This window comes from Lissotriton vulgaris, chromosome 5, assembly GCF_964263255.1.
Source record: "Lissotriton vulgaris chromosome 5, aLisVul1.2, whole genome shotgun sequence".
Classification (NCBI taxonomy): domain Eukaryota; kingdom Metazoa; phylum Chordata; class Amphibia; order Caudata; family Salamandridae; genus Lissotriton; species Lissotriton vulgaris.
In genome coordinates, this window is record NC_141693.1 from 1537099868 (window position 1) to 1537124432 (window position 24565).

The window sequence follows — 24565 nt, forward strand, 5'->3', positions numbered from 1 at the left end:
AGGTTTCACGTTTCAGGGTCATTATTACATGGATAGGTGTATGCCGATGGGGTGCTCTATATCTTGTGCCTATTTCGAGAAATTCAGTAGTTTTCTACAATGGGTCTTCACAAGGAGGACGGGTTTCCAACATGTAATGCATTACCTTGATGACTTTCTGTTCCTTGGGGCAGCCGGGGATCTCGAATGTGGCCAGGCCTTGGCCGACTTTTGTGTATTAATGAAGCAGTTTGGTGTGCCATTGGCACCAGGTAAGACGGTGGGTCCTGCGACTTGCCTCGAGTTTCTGGGGATCGAGTTAGACTCCAGTGAGGGTTGTTTTCGTTTACCAGCTGACAAAGTGGGGAAGTTCAGGGCAGCCCTGCAAATGTGTATAAATGGATCTAAAGTTACGCTGCATCAGTTACAGCAGTTGGTGGGACAGTTGAACTTTGCCCTGAGGGTTATACCGATGGCCCGCCCCTTTTCCCGTTCGATTGCCCAAGCTATGGTCGGCCTAAAGGAGGGTCATCATCGCACGAGACTATCGGCTGAGGTCCGCCAGGACATGCGCATTTGGTTAGCATTCCTGGCGGATTTTAATGGTCGAGTCGTCTGGAACAAACCGGCCGTGTCCTCTGAAGAGCTGGGGCTATGGACAGATTCGGCAGGTAGCATAGGTTTTGGTGCCATCTTCGGCACAAAATGGTCGGCACAAAGATGGCCGGCATGGTGGCATGACAATGGACTGACAAGTAATATTGCTTTCTTGGAACTTTTCCCCATTTTGGTGGCCCTAAGAACCTGGCCCGAAGGGTTCAAAGATCACTCTGTGGTATTTTGGTCTGACAATATGACTGTGGTCGAGTGCATCAATAGCCAGGCAGCACGATGTAAACTGATTTTAAGACTGCTCAAAGAAATTGTTTTACTGTGTATGCAACTGAATGTGCTATTGAGAGCTAAACATGTCCCGGGGGTACTGAATCAGGCAGCTGATGCACTGTCTCGTTTTCATATGCAGGCTTTCTCGGGTTTCCTTCCCACAGCGGACCCAGAGCCGGCACCCTTTCCCGAAGCTCTCTGGTCTCTTGGTGCCCCGAACTTCGTCACCTCGTGGGAGAGAGCCTAACACCAAGGACAAGGAAGGCATATGAAGGGGCGTTTCGGTCCTATTTAGCCTTTTTGGGGACTGATGGAGAGGGGCTTTGGGGCCACGAGGAATGGGTAGTGAATTTTCTGATGTCCTTACGTAGGGCTGGGAAATCGGTGGCTACGGCCCAGAGGCATCGTGCTGCCATTTCCTTTGTTGCCAGGGCTCATGGTATCCAGGACCCGACAGCGTCTTTCATTGTACAGAAAGCGCTGCGTGGGTGGCAACGCCTTGAGGGTCGCAGAGTAGATGAGAGGCGCCCGATAGGTTTGGATAGGTTGGCCCAGTTGTTGGCCACACTCCCTGCCACATGTTCATCTCAGTTTGAGACGGTGTTGTTCCGAGCCGCTTTCACGCTGGCATTTCATGGAGCGATGCGGGTAAGCGAACTGGTGGCGAGGAACAAACGGGATGTGACAGGGGGTTTGTGCCGGGAACACGTTCAGGTCAGAGGAGAGACAATGACTGTCTCCTTTGTCAGGTCCAAGACCGACCAAGATGGGATGGGTGACTGCATAATCATACCCAGCATTCCCGGGTCCTCCATGTGTCCAGTAAAGTGTTTAGAAAACTACCTAGCACGAAGGGTGGCATCATGGGGGGGGACCTTGTTGAGACACGCGGATGCCACCCCACTGACGAGATTTCAGTTTCAGCGGGTGCTTGCGATGTCAATTGCCGCTGCGGGCTTGAACCCGGGCGAGTTTGGGACCCACTCCTTTCGGATAGGGGCTGCTACGGAAGCTACAGCCAGGGGTCTTAATGTTGAACAAGTGAAACGAGTGGGGCGTTGGTCCTCCAAGTGTTATAAGAGGTATGTGCGGTTGCACATGTTGTGAAGCTGTAATGATGTACTCACGCTTCTTGTCTTTGTTTGGTTTTCAGTTGCGCAAGCCTACGAGGCGGGGCGGACTATGCAGTCGACCCAACACCGGGCCAGCGGTCAGACATCACCGGCTGTGAAGAAGGAGGTGTGGGTCGTGGGCCACTCATACGTGAGGCGTGCTGCGGACGTATTCAAAGCAGGTGACATGATTCACGTAGCTGGGGAATACGGGTACAGGGTGTCCTTCTACGGAAGAGGCGGGCTCTGTATTGACCAGTTTCAAGCATTTTTCGAGGGTTTGTTAGGGCGGACGAGGTCACCGCCGTCTATAATCATAGTGCATCTAGGGGGCAACGATTTGGTCACCACCGGTAGACGACTTCTCCTGGAGGCAATGCTTTCCACTGTAAGTTGGTTGGCGAGGAGAGTTCCGGGGTGCACAATTGCGTGGTCACATATGATCCCACGAAAGGTGTGGCGAGGGGCTATTTCTGTTCCTGCTTTGAATCACTCTGTGAGGAAGCTTAATAACAAAGTGAGTAGGTTGTTCCGTTCCAGGACATTGCATTCTATTTCGCATGGCTGTATTAATGATGACAGTATGTATTTGGGGGATGGTGTGCATTTGTCTCGGGTGGGGAATGAGTTACTCATAGGAGACTTCTTAGCATGGTTAAAAACGTTAAAACATGACCTTTAGGTAGGAGCTTTGTGGGGGGTCCGGATAGCCGGTCAACTATCCGGCCTGTGGCGGTAAGGTCATGATCGGTGAGCACTAATTGGAAGATCCCTATGAGTGGGCGTCACCCAACACGGATGGGAGCGCTCGGGAGAGGTGGCCATTGGCCCCTCAACGGGGAGGCGGTCCCTTCTAAGGATGGGTCGCCGAAAGAAAAGGAAAGGCGGTCAAGGCCCCTTCCTGTGTAGGAGGGGTTACAGCCCCCTCCTGGGGAATTTCCCGGGGCCAGTGACGTCTGCGACGGCAGATGTGGTAAGTTGTGCGGGGTTTGGGGGGGGGTCTACGCTACCTTCTAGATACCTCACACGAGTCCTCGAACGACCTTTAAGTGGCGTCGAGTTTTATTGGTGCCCCCGTCAAGTCAAAGGGAAATTGGTAGTTGCACTTGAGGTACGCCTCAGTGCTGTCGCCCCTCACAAGTGGGGGGGGTATTTCTGGTTAGGGATCTTGACACCGGTTACGACCTTGCCGTTGGCCCTTAAACGTTAGGATGTACAATTTCATAATTTCAAGTAAATGTGTGTAGGATGTTAGTTCGGCTAGGAGAACCTCTGTATTAGAGAATCTGTTAAGGTTAGCCAAACATCGCAATGTGGTAATGAAATTGTACATAATATAAAATGTTGATTTAATGTTTTAATTTTGTTTTAATAAATACGGCCGGGAGGGTTACTCCCTCCCTCTTCCAAAAACTTCAAGAACTGTTTCCGGTTTCCCTCCTTTGGGGATTGTGTTGAGAGGTGGTGGCGGGTATCTCAGCCATATGGAAAGGGGCGACCACTCGGTCCCCCCGCACGTATGGCAGAGTACCACGATCCCCCCGGGAAGCCATCTTGGGCGGGAGGCGTGTCTCGGCTGGTATGCCCGAAGCGGCGTAGCCGGGCGCGCTTTTTTCCCGCCCTAGAGTGGGCTGGCCTAGACACTGACGCGGCTGGCCACGCCCTCGGGGCAGGCAGGGGCGGGTTTACGCCCGCCCTGAAGACGGATAAAAGGGGACGCAAGACCGGAAGGCATCCTCTTGTTCCTGTGCTCTGAAGCTGCACCTCCTCGCTGCACGTGAGCTCGAGACGGAACGAAGAGCCAATTTTGACCCACCCACCAGCCCCTGATGACAGCAAGTGGTTTTGAATAAAGTTGATGGATAACTCTGATTTTCGTTTACAGGTTGTGGTATTATCGTGATGATTTTGAGTATGTAATAAAGAATGTCGATTTGTGTTACGTTTTGCAAATAAAGAAATTATGCTTTAGTGTTCATTGGTAAGCATGCTTTTAATGAAAGTATAGTTGCTACTGTATTTTTAGTTTAGTCATTTAGTTAGCATTGTCGTATTTATTTTGGTCGGGCGGTAAGGTCATGATCGGTGAGCACTAATTGGAAGATCCCTATGAGTGGGCGTCACCCAACACGGATGGGAGCGCTCGGGAGAGGTGGCCATTGGCCCCTCAACGGGGAGGCGGTCCCTTCTAAGGATGGGTCGCCGAAAGAAAAGGAAAGGCGGTCAAGGCCCCTTCCTGTGTAGGAGGGGTTACAGCCCCCTCCTGGGGAATTTCCCGGGGCCAGTGACGTCTGCGACGGCAGATGTGGTAAGTTGTGCGGGGTTTGGGGGGGGTCTACGCTACCTTCTAGATACCTCACACGAGTCCTCGAACGACCTTTAAGTGGCGTCAAGTTTTATTGGTGCCCCCGTCAAGTCAAAGGGAAATTGGTAGTTGCACTTGAGGTACGCCTCAGTGCTGTCGCCCCTCACAAGTGGGGGGGGTATTTCTGGTTAGGGATCTTGACACCGGTTACGACCTTGCCGTTGGCCCTTAAACGTTAGGATGTACAATTTCATAATTTCAAGTAAATGTGTGTAGGATGTTAGTTCGGCTAGGAGAACCTCTGTATTAGAGAATCTGTTAAGGTTAGCCAAACATCGCAATGTGGTAATGAAATTGTACATAATATAAAATGTTGATTTAATGTTTTAATTTTGTTTTAATAAATACGGCCGGGAGGGTTACTCCCTCCCTCTTCCAAAAACTTCAAGAACTGTTTCCGGTTTCCCTCCTTTGGGGATTGTGTTGAGAGGGGGTGGCGGGTATCTCAGCCATATAAATTATCTGCAAATGTTGAATGACGAAATGAAGCAAGAAACTACAATTGCTGAAGAGATAGCTAGAAACAGTTCTCAAGATAGTCAGAGTTCTACTTCATTGAGCCAGGATCCACTAGGAGGACCAATTATCCAAAATGAAGCTGCCACTGCCATGGATGAGGTGGAAAGAGCTATGGAACAAGCTCAAGAGGATGGAGTTAACTTAGAAGATTTGGTAAAGCAACTAAACATTGAGCAGAAAAAGATATATGATGAAGTCACAGAGCAGATTGAACATGGATTCAGACATGAGAAAAAAGAGTGCTCATGTATATTATTTGACCCTGTCCGATTGTACGTAAGTGGAGAAGCGGGGACAGGAAAAAGTTTTCTAATTAAAGCCGTTGCAAGTTATCTGCAGAAAAGGACTGATTCACCACTGTCTTGTGTTGTAACTGCTCCAACTGGTCTGGCAGCACATAACATTAAAGGGATTACTCTACATCGTTTATTGATGCTGCCAGTTGAACATGATAATAAATTGCATTACAACAAGCTATCTGGAGATGCGTGTTCTGAAGTTTCAAGAGTCTTGAAGAAAATGAAACTTCTTATCATAGATGAAGTAAGCATGGTCTCAAATCTAATGCTTGCTTTTGTGCATTTGAGAATGCAAGAAATTCTTAAAACAGACTATGATGTGTTATTTGGAGGAAAACACATTATTGTTTTTGGAGATCTATTGCAGCTGACTCCAGTAAAAGGACAACCAGTGTTTAAAATGCTCACGCATGAAGATACCAGGAAGTCCCTTGGAAGCATTGGAAATGTTAATATATGGCTAAATTTTAAATATGCTGAACTGCTTCAAAATATGCGACAGGCCAAGGATGAAGATTATAAAAATATTCTACAAGATGTAAGAATTGGAAAAGTGACTGAGAAAGGGAAAAAAGCTTTGCATAGTCGATTAATTTCAAATTTGTATTCAAATGAAAACATTCTTCCAGAGAATATTTTTAAAAAAATGACTGAGAAGAAATCTGGGATATGTTTGATGCCAACTCTGCAAGAATGTTCCATCTTCAACCAAAAAATGTTAGACTTAGAAAATGAAGAGATTGTGAAACTGGAAGCAATAGATAAAATAGAGCATATGGGTGCAACAATTGTTTTGTCAGAAAATTTGAAAACTAAATTGGATTCATTGGAGAAAAGTATTTCAAAAACAGCTGGTTTTGAAAAGACTCTGAATGTGTGTTTAAATTGTCGTATCATTTTGAGAAGGAATTTAAATGTTGAAAGCGGTCTGGTAAATGGAGCAATGGGTTATGTTGTTGATTTTGTGAATTACAGAAATAGAGATGGAATTGAATTTTTAAAAATAAAATTTGATGGCATTGAACAAGTACAACAAATAAGTCGTTGTTCTGCTAGATTTTTACTTGTAAAAGACTTATATGTTCGCCGAAAACAGTTTCCTGTTTGTTTGGCGTATGCGGTGACAATTCATAAATCTCAAGGTTTAAGTGTAGATAGTGCTTTGGTGAACATTGGAAGATCTGTGTTTAAAGAGGGTATGGCATATGTGGCATTATCTCGAGTCAGAACTTTATCAGGATTGTACTTGATTGCGTGTGATGAGACAAAGATTTCTGCAGATCTAGATTGTGTTAAAGAATACAATAGGTTAAGAAGAGAGTATGCTCCACATTTGCCACAATATCCTCTGTTTGAAAAACGTGTGGTAGGCCGAAAAAGAAGAAATGAGGATAATTATAGTGAGGTAGTTGCAAAAAGACAAAAAGTAGAGAAAACTGTAATTGAAAACAGGAAGAAAAAGAATTGTGGAGAAAATGTTGTTGGATTTCAGTTTGAAAATAGTTCTGGTGTCAACTGCTATGCTAATGTAGTGGTTAATGTTGTTTTTTTTCTTAAAAGTTTACAAGAACAGATTGTTGAAAATCGGGATCAAAGATTGTGTGGTTTATTGAATTCTGTGTTTCAGAAATGTAGCAGTGGTACAGCACAAATAGAAAGTGTAACAGAAATTCGAAATATTTTAGATTTGTGTTCTGGTCAAGATAAATTTTCACAGAACATTCAGCAGGATTGTCAGGAATTTTTAATGTATATGTTTGGTGTTTTCGAAGATGAAGGTGTAGATGTAGATAATCTTTTCAGTCTTTCTTATCAATGGCAGCATAACTGCCACAATTGTAGTTTATCAAGTACTACTAGAATAGACACTGAAAGATTTATATATTTGACTTTACCAGACTGTAAATCAGTGTCTTTTAAAAATCTAGTTAAAGCAGCAGATCATAATATGGTGTGTACCCAATGTAACTGTACAATGCTGTCCACATTATTTATACAAAGGTATGGGCAGTATATCATTTTAGTTTTCCAACGATGTAGACCTGATGGAATTAAATTGACAACTTCTATCAAAAATGTTGTGGCTTCTCAGTTATCAATTTCTGGAAGGACCTTTACAACTGAAGCTATTATTTATCATGATGGATCTTCGACCACCTCAGGACATTATACATGCTACTTAAAATCTGAAAATGGATGGAGTTACTGCAATGATTCTCATTTAACTTATAAACAACGTTTGCCTTATGACTCTACAAATTCTTATCTAGTGTTTTTAAAACCAAAGTTTTAGTAAAGGGAATTGGCCTTTGAAGACGGGAATAGTTAATAAAAGTTAGTTAGTTAGTTAGTTAATCTAATATTTTAAATTATTTATCTCATGTAGATACTTTAAGTGGATCTCAAAGTAAAAAATACTGATATATCAGACACAAATTGGCCGTGAGGATTGTGTATGGTATGATGTTTTTAGATCTTTTTTCATAGGAAGTTGATGAAATGGAACTTATAAGGCACAGCAGACTTTTTTCCACCAAAAGGACCTTCACTATCTTCTATTTGGCCTCATGAAAAAGTAAGTGAATCAAAGATTAGTGTACATATATGAGGTGTATGTTTGAATGGGTTTTTTTAAACACAATCTTTTAGATTGTGTTTTTTTTTCCCGCTGTTATATGATGAAGACTTTGAACTCACTAATTTAAGTGGAATTCAATATATTCTGAGAACAGCAAAAATAAATAATGTAACATGTTGTATAAGTTATTCTATAGTTTGTATTGTGTAATTTATATTGTGTTCACATTGTTATACACTCATTTTCTTTTTCACCCTTATTTACCTCTCTTTACTAATTTACACTCTTTTTTCATTGCTGTTTCTTTACTGCACTTCATTCACAACTTATTAATCTAATAGGAACTATCTGCATTTCCTCTGTTCCTTCCAGCACTTTTTATCTTTTTCATATTCTCTTAGTACCACTGCTTTAGTTTCCTAACCCTCTTTCTCTTTCTCCATTTTTTTTTCTTTCACACTCATTGTACTGTAGTTCAGTTAGTTCTTCATTTTGTCTTTCTTTGTACTTACTCTCTCACTCCTGTTTTATCCATCGTTCTATAATAACTTCATTTCTTTCATCCCTTCACTCTGTGACTTCACTTCACTCACTCTCAATCATCTTCTATTCCTCTATTTTATTTATAGTTTATCAATCTGACTTCTCTCCTTTTCACTCATTTTTCTTTTACTTTCTTATCTTTACTCATTTTGTTTTGATATTTTACATTCTTTTAGTATCTTATTTACCTTTAGGAATTTGTTCTCTAACTATTTCTTTTTCCTTTTTTTTTCTTTCTACATTACTTTCTTTCTGTTTTTGTATCCTTCACTATTGCTTCATTTCTTAGTAAACTTTTGTAGATTTTTAAACCTCATGAACTGTTTCTTCTATTTTATTATACATTTTTATGTAATTATAACATGTTTTTTCCTTTATCTTTCACAGATACAAATTTGCATAGATTATATGGTAAGTGTGTTTGTAAAATGTTTTTTGTTATCACCTTTTGTTTTATTTTCACTATTTTTCTGTCACCCTACCGCACACCTATTTCCTTACTTTGCTTCCCTCACTTATTCTTTTCTTCCATGTTTACTTCCTACCACATTCAATTTCTTTCAGTACTTCTGCCTATGCACACTCCTTCACTTACCTTTTTTACTGGTTCACTTAGTACCTTTGTGACAGTCCTTCTTTTACTCTCTCTCTTCTTTCTCTCTATTTCTCCCCATGTGTTACCCTTATTCACTTACATGTACCCTCTTTCACCCCTCTTTACTTATATTCACTGCTATTTACTTTCCCTCCATCACTGCTATTCTTTTCCTCTGATTCCGTCACTACCTGTCATTCCCATACTTAACTGTCCTTCTTTTTACTTTCAACATCCATTTACATTCTCCCTTAACCTCTGCTTTAGTCTTCTTCCTATTTCTTCTTTCTTTTGCTCCCTTATTCATTTTTCTTTTTCTCAGTTACTTCTTCTTACATTTTTTCTCTGTCTTACTATCTATTACTCAGTCTCTCTGTGTTCCTCCCTTTAGCTCTCTTTCTCTTAACACCAATCTTTCTGTTACCATTCCTTATGGTTACTCCTTCATTATTTTTTTTTTCTTTTTTTTTGTTAGTGCGCTGACGGTACGCGCACCGGTGCGCGTCCCGAAAGCGCACAAGGGTGAAATATAAAAAAAAACTATTTTAAATTAAAAATATTATCTCAATATACATTATAGTGTTCATTTTTAGAAAAACATACTTTAGCAATTCACTAAAAAACACATAGGTATGAGTCTGTATAAAAAGTTAGGAATTAGCATTAAAAAAACCTATGAAATTCACTGAAAAAACCAAAGGTTTCACACCAGTTATAGTTAGGAATTAGCATTTAAAAAACCTATGAAATTCACTGAAAAAACCATAGGTTTCACACCAGTTATAGTTAGGAATTAGTATTTAAAAAACCTATGAAATTCACTGAAAAAACCATAGGTTTCACATCGGTTATAGTTAGGAATTAGCATTTAAAAAACCTATTAAATTCACTGAAAAAACCATAGGTTTCACACCAGTTATAGTTACCTGGAAATTTTACTGACATAAAACCATTGAAATTCCCACGTTATAGTTAGTTGGACTCACTATAACTTGCGCGTGCAATGCACTGCTGATGACATCACATATTACATCACTCATGACATGGTCAGTGACATCACTCATGACATCACTGATGACACCATCCTTGTGACAGAGTGACAGACCTCCTTTCACTGTAAAGTAACCTTTGAAACACATATTCAAAAATAGAAACTAACATTAACAAAAAAGTGGATATACCCATACCAGTTACAACAACCAATTCAGTAATTTCACCATCTATATACAAATTCACACATTCACCAACAGTTTTATGTATTCACTCATACATATACTCACTCATCATATGTAGTGATACCCCTATTCATTCTGTTACACACTGACAGTCATCAAAAACTTACTCATACATATACTCACACATACAAATAAACTAATAAACATCCATTTATTTGCATATACAACTATACACACATTAGCACATTACTTCTAAGGAAACTTACACATACTTACTCTCTTAAACAATCACTTATAGAAACACATACTTATTTAAACAGGAACTCTTTCAATCTCTCACTCTCACATATACTTACTTATATACATCAATTCTCATATATACAAGATTAAAACATATGTAGTTACTCATAAAGACACTAGTGAGAGAGGCATTCACTCTCTAACACACACATATACACACTCATCCACCCATACAATCCTACACAAATGCTGTCTTCAAAACACATACAAACAGTGAGTCAGTCATTGATGCATCTATGTGCTAAGTAACAGCCCCACCAAACCATACAGACACTCATACTGATGCTAAAAAAAATCTAACAACCCATATACACACACATGTAGCTACTCACCAACCCATGCAGCCACTTATACACAAAGTAAAACACTGATACATATATTTAAATATTTAAACATTACTCGCTAATATATGTATTCACTAAGATACACTAAATAAACCAGTTAACCAATCAATTTCTTTAAAAAAAACATCCATTCAGACACTTATTTAAACATTTATTCTTCCATCGACCTTAACATATACATATATAAAACATATTTAATTTTCAGAAAGGCACATATTCATTGGATGGTGTCATCAGTGATGTCATGAGTGATGTCACTGACCATGTCATGAGTGATGTAATATGTGATGTCATCAGCAGTGCATTGCACGCGCAAGTTATAGTGAGTCCAACTAACTATAACGTGGGAATTTCAATGGTTTTAGATCAGTAAAATTTCCAGGTAACTATAACTGGTGTGAAACCTATGGTTTTTTCAGTGAATTTAATAGGTTTTTTAAATGCTAATTCCTAACTATAACCGGTGTGAAACCTATGGTTTTTTCAGTGAATATATATATATATATATATATATATATATACACATATATATGTATTTAGAATGTCATATTTATTCTTAAAGGATGGTTCTTGAAATGTACATGTTAGAAATGGGATCCCTTGGCAACACACCATTCATCCACACCCCCCCCCTTGGACCGGTAAGGCAGTTTTTACCACCCCTGATTTCTCAACCTGACCACAGGTGACACAGGTACCAAACTCTGGGAGCAGGGTGGGGAACAAATGTACTGGACACACTTGGAAAATGCCACTCTTAAAAAAAGAAATAACAGAATTTCAAAAAACAATAATCCCCAAAATGTGGTCATCTAAAATGCAGAGTTTTGTAGTGCGTCCAGTTGCCACTGCGGTACAACGCAAACACAGATCCAGATCTTCACCGCCTGCCACCAATGTTAGAAATGGGATCCTTGGCTGGCCAGAGCTTGCGCCAAAGTCAGTCAGAGACCACCATTTCCAAGTCAGGGCAAGGGAGTCACACGCCAAGATAACCCCTGCTCACCCTCTAGGTAACGTGACGCGAGCAGCAAAGCTAAACTTGGAGGGTATGTAGGTTAAAGGTTTGCGCGCGCACCCAGCAACAACACCCAAGGCCCACCACAAAGGAAACTCCACACAAGGCTATATAAAAATTGCCTTTGTATAATACCAAAACACATTAGATAAAAACACACATTTGACAATGTGCCAACAGGCACGGGCAGAATTTACAGGGGATATGTACAAGACAGGGCCACATGGACCACTGTCAAGAATCAGCACTTTTATAAATAGCACTTAGAACATAGAATCACTGTAGCACAAATTAGCACACAACCAGTAACTACTGGTAACAGGAAAGTACCACCTACGCAACCCTAACCACCTTAGGAGAATATCACACAGGGCACCAGGACCTCACTAGCAACACATGTACTAGGAGAAAAACAACCACCTAAGTATCACAATACCTGTAGGGGTATAAGCACATTAGACATGATGCATCACAACACATTCAGAGGTGTAGGGAAGGAAAACACATTATGCATAATCATACATTCAGAGGAATAAGAACAAGGCACATGACGTATAAGAACACATTCAGAGGTGCAGGAAAACACAATTGCGCAAAACTCACATGAGCCACCACCTGTGGCAGTCCCTAGGCCAACTGGCCTTGTTGGGGCTAGGACGCCCTGTGTCCCAGTGTCAGGGGCCTAAACGTAGCAGCTGCCCACTAAGTGCTGGGCAGCTGTGTAGCTAATGAGGGGGCCAACTTGGGAGCCTCGCTGGGCTCTCAAAGCAATGCTGCCAACGTTGGAGCCTCTCAGGGTTCGAAAACAAATATGGGCTGGACCTTCATTGGAGTCCCACTCGGGGGACTCAGGAACAAATTGGCAACCAAGAGCCTCTCAGGGCTCGCTAACTAAGTGTGGCACTCGGAGCCTCGCTGGGCTCAAAAGAAACAAATTACCCCTCTTGAGCCTCGGGGCTCTAGAAAACAATGCGGCAATTAACCCCGATGTTGGAGTCCCGCTTGGGGGACTCAATATCACATAAACTGCCCCCAAGAGCCCTGCAGGCTCTAAGAACAAAAGCTTGTTTCCGGTCCAGGGAAGGCATGGCTTGGCATTTCGGGCTGGACTGTTCCCATGAGGCACAGGGTCAGACTGACTTGCATATAGCCATGTCTGAACTGGGGTGGCAGAGTGGGCTAAAGAACGGTGATGGATTAAACCCAGATCGTTTGACTGGGTGTGAGTGTTTGATTGATTTGGATGCTCTTTCCATCACCACCCCCTTTTGTACCGCTTTTGTCCGCCATAAGTGTAGCAGGGTATGCTCAGACGTGAGTCCCTTGCTCACTTTGCCACTGGATTCAAGCAAGCCGGACTGAAGATGGCTAGAATGCCAGAAACTGGTCCTTGGAAGCTAGTTTCCGGTCCAGGAAAGACATGGCCTGGCAGTTCGGGTTGGACTGTTCCCATGAGGCACAGGGTCAGACTGATTTGCATATAGCCATGTCTGAACTGGGGTGGCAGAGTGGGCTACAGAAAGGTGATGGATTAAGCCCAGATCTTTTGACTGGGTGTGAGTGTGTGATTGGTTCAGATGCTCCGTCAATTACCACCCCCTTTTGTACTGCTAAGAACAAATGCGGTGCCCGAGCCTCTCTGGGCTCCTAATTACAAATGCGGGTGTCGTTGGAGTCCCTCCTCGGGGGACTCGAGGATGGAAATGCCCCCGGAGCCCTCTCATGGCTCCACACACAATCTGGGCCCTGAGCCTCTCGGGCTCGAAGGAAGAATACCCTCGGGCATTGGAGTCCCTCGTGGACTCTGAGCACAAAGAGAAAACTGCCCCAGTACTCAAGGGATCTTGCTGGTTCGGCGGGGGCGGGAAACACTGCCGGTCTCCGTCCAGCTGCGCAGGGCTCCTCTTCCGCACCGGAGCCCTGCCTGCTCTTTCAGCCACTCTCTTCTCCGGCGCTAGTCACAGGACGGCTTCACTCGCAGTCTCTCTGGCCGGCGCAGCTCCTCAGGCGAGTGCGGTCGGCTGGATTGCTCTCATGCGCTGGGCCAATCCCAGCGCGGCGCTGCGGTCAAGCCCCTGACCACGTGGGCTTCACTCTGCAGCCGGGCCTCCAATCGCTGGGCACCACTTCTTCTGGCTGGCCTATCCCCGTGCAGCGGGGACGATGACGCGGGCAGACCCTGGGTCTGCGGCTGTGATTTCTTCCGGCAAAACGAGGAGTGGGCTCCCTCAAAGTAAATAATGATGCCAGCAAGGTCCCTGGCGGGGTGGGCACCCATCAGGGGTCAACAAAGGGCAGCCACACGGCAACACGCGGTGTGGGCGGCCGCAAAATGTAAAAAAAAAGTGCTACCAAGCGCTATAAGCAAAATCAAGTGCTCTGTAGCGCTAGAAGTAAAATAAAGCTCTCTCAGATCTAGGGATCAGAATAAAGCTCCAGCAAGTTCTGGAGGCAGGCAGGGGGGCAAGGCTGGGCCCATAGCCAGCTCACAGGGCCTCCAGGCAGGGAGGCAGTCAAAGTGGCGGTTCATCTGGCGCCCAGCAGCAGCCCCCCTCCAGAAATGGATCCAGGAAGAGAACATTTTGTCAGGGGACATAGCCCCTTTTTATACAGTGAAACCCTTTGTCTGGCTTCAGGGTGAGGGGAAAAACCAGTCGCAGCTGATCTGGGTGCACCCTTGATGTGCTCAGCCCCTCACTCTATTTACTGGCAGGGCTAGGGTCATCAGTTGCACCACAGGGGGCAGAGCCAGCATTGTGTGGGGAAAGCCCAGCCCTATTCAGGACCCAGGTGCACTCCTCCCCAGCCATCTGCATGCTAATCTCCACACTCACCACCGGGCAGACCCATCCAGACTCCTGGAGCAAGGCTCACCAGCCAGCTCCAGCCAATCACGTGCCAGCACACTCACTGCACACGCACACCTATGTCTAGAATTGGCACTTCCACACTAGACACATACACACCGCATACATCATTGCGCAGCAATCAATTACACAAGTCCGCACATATCAAACTCGAGCCTACACACCTCATGCATCAGGAACTACCAGGGACACAGACATTCCCCATGCATTCCTATGGGAGGGCAGGCCAACCTTACTCCACGCACTCAGAGTGCACACCCACTTTCCACTCGGACACAGTGAAAGTGCGCAGAAACCAAAAATCACTACCACCAATTCACATTCACAAAGCAAAAAGTTTAGGGGTGAACCTGCCAGAAGGGCCAAGTCCAACAGTACAACATTATTTATTTTCATAACCTATTCCTATTCAACTGTTTTCAGCTGTATTGACAGGCACAGGGGTCTCAGAGTGACATACAAAGCATTTGATAGTGCAAAGTTCTATTGATTTGAACAATTATCCCTATCATATTATTAAATATATCATTTTGCTTCTTTCTAAAAAAATAAAAGTTTTTAAATGGATATTTCTTATATTTTAAGGAATGTTTGTCAGTTTCATTTCATGATTCATTTTTAGTTAACAGCTTTTGAAAGTAGTGATGCATCCAAGTTTTAAAGTGATGTACAAAGTATTTAACTTATTTTTCTAACAAACTTCTCTTGCTCATAAATGCAAACTTTTTACTGACTTCCTGAAAATTAATGGTTTGTTTCAACTGAATATTTTTTTTACTTAAAACCATTATATATGTCATGTAGAATGTGTTGCTGTACTGTATAACATTGACCATCTCATTCAGAAAAAAAATGGCTGCTGTGTACTACAAGGGGTGTTTAAATTGCAAGTGTGTATCTTTAGACACGTTTCTGTTCCTGTGTTATGTATTTTATATTGTGTAAGGGAGGGACCAAGCTGTCTTGCCAGGTACCATATATCCCTCTTCTGAAGTCACACTTTTTTCCAAACCAGAAATCCTCCTGATATGAATCGGGCTTGCTTGCTTCACTCACATGCGCACATTTTTAAATTCCACTAGTCGCCACTGGAATAAAGCTGCATATATCTTATGCTACTAAACCATTTCAATATAAATGTGCATGCATTTGCAAAGGGGAAGGGGTCCCATGGGGAACCCCTTCCCATTTGCGAATGCATCCCACCTACTTGAAGTTAGTGGTAAATTGTGAGTGTTTTGTGACCACAATTGCGGTCACAAAATATTTGTACATGGCTATGGAGTCTCTATTTGAAAGGAAAAGCCCCTTCCTAATATTGAGTTGCAAACCAGTATTTTGCAAGTCACAATTTATTTGCGATGCGCAAAATACTGTTTGTACATGGGCCTACACGCTGAAAACCATGTTTTTTAAAAATATTTAGGGCAAAAAGCACTATAAAAAGTGAAGCAACAATCATTAGCCACTGTTTACGAGATCTAAGTGAGATTACAGGCCAACTCCAATGGAGCGTGGGACAGATATAGCAGCAAGTTTGTCCCGACCAAACACTTTTCCTTCTGATTTTATGTCTGAAATGGAAGTCAATATCCTCTAGTAATGCAAGGTTGCTAGCTCTATTTAATGGATCGCTCTCAAAGGTAGCCAGCCACTGCATGAGGTCCTACTGAAGATATTGGTTTTGATGTGAAAAGCTCAGAGCAGGAGAAAGACAAATTTCACTGCCACAGAATTCCTCGCTATGGAGGAATTCTTTTTGTGCCTTCACCCATTGAGAATTTCTTCCTTCAGTTCTAAAGCTGATTTGTATCTTGGTAGGGTTAGATCAAGTCTGTCATGGTGATGGAGTAAATTACTCTATCACCCTGATGGAATCCCAGCATACCAAATCTTGAAATTATCAACAAGACTTTGGTCCTTTCTGGTTCATTGGCAGCTACCACTGACACAGCTATCTATCAAACCTATTTTTTTCTTTCAAAAAGAAAACCCTGAAGTTGCATTTTCTTTTTGAAAATGTATTTAAAAAAACAATGCCCACTTGTCTTGGGGAAATTTTTTTGTTTTTTACTGCCATTTACCACCAGGGATTTCTTTTCATTGACAGGCAATAAAAAACAGCTATTTGCCCACCCATCTAAATTAGGTGGACATGTAGCCATTTCTCTGTTAGCCCTTTCTCTGTTGGGTCATCAGAGAAGTTTGGACTTTGTGGGGATGGAGTAGTCTCCACTGTTTCCAAACTATAGTCCACCTACATATTGGCGGTAAGGATGCTCTGATGTAGAAGCAACAGAGTATGCATAGCGCCACTATATAAAGCAGGCCCTTAGTCTTTTTTTTGGAGCTCAAAACACTTTGCCGCTGCTATGGTATATTGTTGCACCACCATATCAATGCGATCTGAAACACAATAACATGGTTGCACTGTGAATCGCATTCATACCAATCACTTCTGGTGAACAATGTAAATGGATAAATAACTAAAACAATAAAACTACACTGCCAACTTTTTCACTCCTCCTCCTAAGATAAAGCTTTACTACTCTCAACTGAGTCTAAGTACTTGGGAAATTGACTCCTTTCAACACAATAATGAGTATCAACGTCAGACAGGAAAGCAGAGAGCATATTAGCAGGGCACCTTAATTCAGGGTTAGTAAAAAGCAGCCTAGGCAGAAATGCAACAAAAATAAAATTGGCAGATGAGTGCTTATGCTTATTTTGGCTTAATCATTTTCAACCACAGATGAGGTATGGAACAATGAAACTCCTGGCTAAACAAAGGGCTAGTGAAGCCAAATAGGATTGGCCCTGTTTTCTGGTGTCACATATGTCACCAAACAGTTCATGCATCAAAATATATTTTGCATTCAGTGCCTCTCCCCCTCACAATTTAGGGGCTGATTACGATGTCGGACGGAAATGGGACCACAGTGGTCCAGACAGCCTACTTACGATGCGACAGCAAATGATGTGGTCGCATGCTCACATTTCCCTATGGCAACATGTCTTAACACCGTAAACTGGATGTAGCACGAGCTCCCTTATAGAAATGGGAGGCTGTGTTCATTCCTGAACCACGTGGCAGGTGCCTGCCACACAGTGCAGAGATCAACAAGGGGGCACAATAGGTGCCCCCTAATCGGGGGCCACAAACAGAAGATATCCCTGCTAGGGGCTCCCAAACTCACTCTCTGACATGTCAAGCATCATAATGCGGACGGAATAAAATTCCATCCATACGGATTACAGGCTGGTCTTCGACTGGCCGCTGTGCTCCCTGAGCCACTCAGAAGCCAGCTGGAATGACCGTCCGGTTTCACTTCCAACCCCCTAAATTGTAATTAGGTAGTCAGAAGTGAAACCGATGATCTGGCCGACTGAGATCACAATCTGGCCCATATTAGGGAAGATGACTCACAAAGGCTTAAGATTGATCCCTCTATTGAGATGGGTCTGTACTTAAAATTTATAATAAAGTATATCTCACAGGCACATTGATACTAGGAAAATTGCTACTATAAAATGATATTACTTTCTTGAGCATATAACCTCTTCCCTTGACAACCTCCAACACCACATGTAGGTTCTCTTACTGAAATCTACTGCTTAAGGCACCTGTCCCTCATCCTATAGCAGATTTCCAGAATCCAACTTTATTTAGCATTCCCCCTTGTCTTGCTACTTTCCCTTATTATTGACGTATCCACTTTCCAAAGCTCATTGACAAATACAAACATCAAACTCCATATCCTAACATTTAGAATACGAACAGCTTGTCAAAATGTTTTTATTATTTGCATACCAATATTTTTTACATTTCATTAAACAAACAAATATTATAGGTGCACCAACTTACAAAATTACTTATATAAATAAAGTATTGACAAAGCCATTGAATTTACAACGCATGCACATTGCGGAGCTTTCAGATTTACAGTTGGCAGGTATGCACTATAATAACCACATATTTCACAGAAGTACTGTTTTGCACATTTTTCAGTTCTTTGAATTGAAGATTTGTATTTATGAAAGCACTTGCAGTGGATATCTCCAACCCCTTCTGGACTGTTAGCTCCATTGCAAACTAATTTGTGAAATGCTTTTTGTGCTTGTTAATATTACACCAAGCTAGTCGGTGGGATGGCATTAATGATGTATACCCTAATATCCATCCATATGGTAAGTTTATGACCACCAAGCGATGGAGTTAGCTGGGTACCAGCTTTTAACCACAGAACCTCTATTCCAACCTAATTACTTGATATTCTGTTTTAGCTATGACCTTCATTGTTTCCTGTCTTGAACAATTCCATCATTATTAACAGTTTTTCTGACCCACTATTTTCCATAACATGCTGAATGTAGAAGAAAGCGGTAGTGTGCATTGTGTCACGAATATTTGTGTCAATTGATATGTGTAAAATTGACTTTATTACCGACCTTTGTCCAACGATTGGTTGGCAAGCATACCGTTTCAGTGAAATATGCATTTTGCCTAGCCACAGTTAAACCTTTTTTAAATTGATCACTCATAAAACCTCCTTTTGAAATTCTGTTGTAAATAGTAGATGCAAACACTTGCATTCAGCAATCATCCCATTGTTGAATTTGATTTACTCTTTTAGTGAAAATGGAGAAGCACATAAATTAATTATGTTTGCAAACATTTAGCACATATAATCACTGCTTTACTGTGCATGGTGCGCATGGTGTTAGGAGCAAATACAACTGATACTGAACTCATAATGCGGTAATGGTAAAGGTATATTCAGTACTAGGCACCATTTTATTGCTGCATCATCACATAAATAAGGCCCCCAAAGAAGCTCTGTAAGCCTATTGAAAAATACAAAATACAATTCACAACAGGTGCATTTTACAGTCTTGGAAACTTAATGTTGAATACAGATACAAAAAACTGATAAAATCACCATGATCTGAACCTCACTTACAGCATGCTAATTGGGAGAGAATCTTGAGAGATGTGTTCTTTAGCTTGGGGCTTCCAAGGATCAGGATAACTGACTGTGTTGGAGAGTAAAGGTAAATCACAATCAAGCACACAGTAAACCATGGACTTGTTGGTGGGAACATGTCAATGAACATCAGTATCTCTGAAACATAAAATGTAATATAGAGAAACAGGAGCAATGTCACAGTCTTTGCTGCACGCAGACCAGCCTCACCACGCGGGGTGCCCGAAGAAGAGGAACTCAGCACCATCTGTTTGGCATGAGCAACAAGAGATTTTATGATTAGTACATTTGAGATGCCTACAAGTAGTAGAGGCACAGTGCATCCAATGATATTGCTTACCAGTAGATAGTACAGATTCAGTTTGGGTATTGCTCCCACCAGGGTGATATTAACTGTGAAGTCAGTGGATGCATTTGTTTTAAACTCATAATCAGCACTCCAGGCTGCAGGAACACTTATGGCCAAGGAGATCAACACAGACCACAAAAGCAGCCAAGGCACAACCTGGGAGATGTTCTGCTTCAGCTTGATGAGTAAGGGCTGGGTAAAAATGAGAATCTGAATGCAGTAAAAGACGCAGAGGCAAACAGTGAACCAGAAACTTGAGAATATAGGAAAGAAGATGAGAACGTTAAAGGTTGAGTAGATTTCAGCTGTGAAATATTTTTCACTCCACAGAAATGTGCAGAAGTCATTCACCGTCATTGTGAAGAGGAACGAGATGTTGGAGATCCCGAGTGTGCAGACTATGAGGTCACAGGCATTCTGCCGGACTCCTTGGTCCCTGATGTAGAGGTTCACTGCCACGATGAATGCATTGGTGACAATCCCAGCCAATGTGCTAATGCCGAGGATCGACACGGACAGGACAGCTAATATAGGTAGCATTGTGTATGTGGACTACTGACCACAGCTGACCATCTCAAGGTGTGTGGTAGCAATGTCTACTTAGCCCGATAGGATATGTTGATTATAGATTATTAGGAATTCTGCTGTTGATTGTCCAACAATTTCAGTACCGCACTGTATCTTTTCAATTCTAGAGCTGCGATGAAGTGAGCATTAATTTTACCATGACTCTGAGTGCCTGTTATCGTATAACCTGTAAGACACAGCACGTTTTTGTAAGGTGCACAGCCCACACAACATATTCTTCTAATTCTATTAACAACTGAGCATTGTACAACATCTTGCACCACTTGAAATATAGATAGAAAAAGTATTAAATTACATTGTAAACTAATATGAAGTGTATTTTATAAACATTTTTTTTTATTCATGACATATTAGAAGGCCATTTCTATCATACCAATTATTAGATATAATCACTTCATATGCAATATAAATGGAATTGTAGTACTTTTTTTCAGCCTCTCACAGAATTTGCCAATTAGGTGCCCCGATTTAGGAAGCCTAATAGTGGGCGGCAATGGCCGGAATTACCGAATTTCGCCCGTTACCGGCCGGTATTAGGCTTTTCAGATGTACGAGGCCACATTTCAGGATTTAAGAAATCGGTAAATTACCGAATTCTTAAAATACCTATTCGGTAAATTACCGAATCTGTAATAGAGGGAGCACTCAAGTGAGTGCTTCTTACATTTAAGGATTCGTTATTTGCCACCAACTGTAAGTTGGTGGTTGGTAAATAACGAAGTCCTTTTAAAAAGCAATTTTTTGCATTTTTCTCAGTGCCATGCGGCAGACATACATGCCCTTAGGGCATGTATGTGTGCCATATGTGCACCCATGCACTATTCAGGGGTGCAACAGGGTGTCAATGTGACACCTTGCCACCTTTGAAAGGGTTCCCCCTATTACTGATTTGGTATTTACCGATTTGGTATTTACCGAATCGGTATTTACCAAATCGGTAATTCCCATTCATTCCTATGGGCCTCCAGCCCCATAGGAATGAATGGGAATTACTTAATCGGTATTTACCGATTTGGTAAATACCGAATCGGTAAATAACGATTCTTAATTACCGAATCTTACCGATTTGGTAATTTTTACCTAAAAATTATCTACATCCCATTTACCTATTCTTAAATACCGAATCGGTAAAATTCGGTATTTAAGAATAGGTAAATTGAGATTACCTACATCTGGCCCATGATTCTTCAGAAATAGCAATTATGCAGACCACATCTTAGAGGTTTTCTTGCTCTGCCAAGGACTGTGGAAGTAAGATTAAGGGCCTGATTTAGATCTCAGTAGATGGGTTACTCCATCATCTTCTGTCACACTGGTGACGGGTATCCCTTCCGCCAAAATATATGTTCTATTATATCCTATGGGATTTATATTTTAGTTGCCACCGTTGTGATGGAGTAACGCATCCACTGAGATCTAAATCAGGCTCTAAATCTTAGGTCTAAGACTTATTGCTTTTAGTTCTGCCTCAAGAACATGATTAGATTAGACTTGTGGTGGTGTCCTAAGTTTTTTTAAAAGCTGATCTGGATCCTTTCCATCTGATGACGATAATGTGAGCACACAGACACCTTCTGCAAGTCATAGCATCAAATACTTTACATTGGTAGCATGAACAAAAAAAAATGTGTCTAAGGAGTGGGGATAATACAGTACATTATTTGACAAATTAAACACTTTTCTGAAACATAAGTATTAAAAGGTACACATTGAAAGTTAAAACAGTATGTATTATTAAAGAATGTTCCTAGATGGGAGGAACACGTTTACTTTACCCTAATACCACTGAATAGGCATATGCCCATCCATGCCATCCACCCTCAACACCATTGACTACATTATACCACATCTGACATCTTAGTAAGGTTTCCTAAGTCGTATTTATAGACAATTTCAATGACAGTTTCTTTTTTTCTTCAAATAGTAACCAAAACACTGCAGATTCTATGGAAAATGTGATTCGTTGTGTAAAAGAATACTCCTCGGTTGTGTTCATATACACTCACACTATGCTGTCATGCTGCTCACCTTACATTTCATGTTGGAAAGATGGTGCAGTCATCAGGCAGTTGCTGTAACTAACTGTTGAGAGGAGGGCCTTTTGCTGCAGGTAGTGTTGATAAGAATAAACCTTTTATTGGTACAATTTGTATGTGTCTCTGATTCCCCAAAGTGGCAAGGAGGATGGGATATGAACCCACTCATGCAAAGCACAATTAATTAGCCTGCAGGTGGTGTTCCATGCATGAAATGGGCAGAATTTCAAGCTTTTTCCCTGAAATACGAAATACATTGAGACTGTGGATGAGCAGGATAAAATGTCAGCAGAACGAAAGACATTCATTTTTAGGTCTCGCCTAGCGAAGCGCTGCTTCGCCTTGGCAGGAGTATTGTCATCGCTTTGCTTTGAGAAGGGAGACAAACCATGTGCGTGCATGGACAGGCCATGTGCACATGCATGGCGTCTCCTCTCTGCCTTTCTCCTCTGAAGGGGGACAGAAGATATGCACTCCGTACGCGTGCACATATCCTGTCCCCGTGTAGGGTTGGCTTTATACAGCACGCACAGCACTTGCTTTCACTTTCCCTTTCCCTCCTACCTGTCATCTCAATGGAGACAGCTTGTAGAGAGGAAGCAAGTGCTGCCTGACCTGTTTGAGGAGAGTGTCCTCGCCATGCTCCCAGCTCCGTTGCGCAGCCTCTGCGACCCTTCGCTTGAGCATCCCATAAGTGGGCTTTTTTTTATCATAAAGTAATTTTGAGAAAAATAATTGAATGCAGTTGTTTAACGGAAAAGTTTAAGGCAATTATAGTATCCTATTGCCTTTAGGTGCTTTGTTGCCAATTGCTGGCGTGCCGAACTGTGCCTAATTGTTTGGAGTGTCTGAGAAGACCGCCTAGAGTCATGTTATGGTCACGCCGTGCTGTTGACGCGTGATGCAGTGTTTCTGGGGCGAAACAGCGGTGCTGAGCAGATATAGCTCCCCAAATGGAACGTGGCTCCCTGTTATTTTGTCCTAGAAAATGAGGTGCGGAAAGTGCATTGCCCAAGGTGCAGATATAAAGGTTAACTTTCTACTAGATTCAAAAGTCAATTCTGATCAGACCCAAAAGTCTCTGAATTACGCAGACGCCAATACCTGCCATGGAATTAGTAATCACGTCGTGTTTACAGGGTGTGTAATGTAAAAAGACATGTTTCCAATGTTAGCACTCCGTCATATATGCAAGTTGGTTCCGATATTTTTTTTCCTTCCCTGCTCACCATGACCAATCACTGCCACTAACAGCCAGTCAAAGAGCTGGGCCCTTATTTGTGAGGCCTTGCGTCAGTTTTGCGCCGCCGGTGCGTCACTTTTTGCGACGCACCAGCGGCGTAATATGCTCCTTGTTGCGCCATATTTAAAAAGTGACGCATCTAGGTAGGTGCGTCACTTTTTAAACCCCTGCGCCACATTATACCTGCGTCAGGTATAATGTATGCAGAGGGGGCGTTCCCCCGCAAAAAGCCTCGTAATAGTGACTCAGTGAAATCTATAAGATTTCACTGCGTCACTTTTAGGATGCTGTTGCGTCAAAATCTTGCGCCTGCCTCACAGCAGGCGTAAGACTGACGCAAGCCCTTTCAAATGGGGCTTTCCCCATGTGAATGGACGCATTGCTGGAGTTGCGTCACTTTTGTGACACACTCCAGCAATGCGTCACTTTTGCGTATCTGTAAGTCCTTGCGACATGATGCGTCATACATTAAATATGATGCATCATTGGTGTCGCAAGGAGTGCGCAGTGAAAAGTGACGCATCACTGTTTTCATGCAGCGATGCGTCACTTTTCATAAATGAGGCCCCTGGTGTTTTGACTTTCCATGAACACCAGAAACATTGATGCTTTGATGAAGAGATACCGACTAAGCAGGCAATCGATCAAACTTTACCTAAAAATAAAAAACACGTTCAAGGTAATGAAAACCAAATTGTTCATTGAAGTAATACTAAAAGCTCCTGAGTAGACATTTGTGTGTTCTTTCTGGTGCATCTGATCTGACTGAGAATCGGTGACAGGCA

General features: G+C 42.3%; 1 protein-coding gene across 1 annotated transcript; it reads right to left on the minus strand.

Moving 5' to 3' along the window:
* Window positions 1–19532: 19532 nt before the first annotated feature.
* LOC147712961 (taste receptor type 2 member 40-like) lies at window positions 19533–20453 on the minus strand. Its single transcript, XM_086919746.1, has one exon. The coding sequence runs from the start codon at window positions 20451–20453 to the stop codon at window positions 19533–19535; it is 921 nt and encodes a 306-aa protein (XP_086775872.1).
* Between the last annotated feature and the right edge of the window lie 4112 nt (window positions 20454–24565).

Excerpts from the sequence above, each read along its gene's own strand:
- LOC147712961 (XM_086919746.1), bottom strand. The coding sequence starts at position 20,453 with ATGCTACCTATATTAGCTGTCCTGTCCGTGTCGATCCTCGGCATTAGC.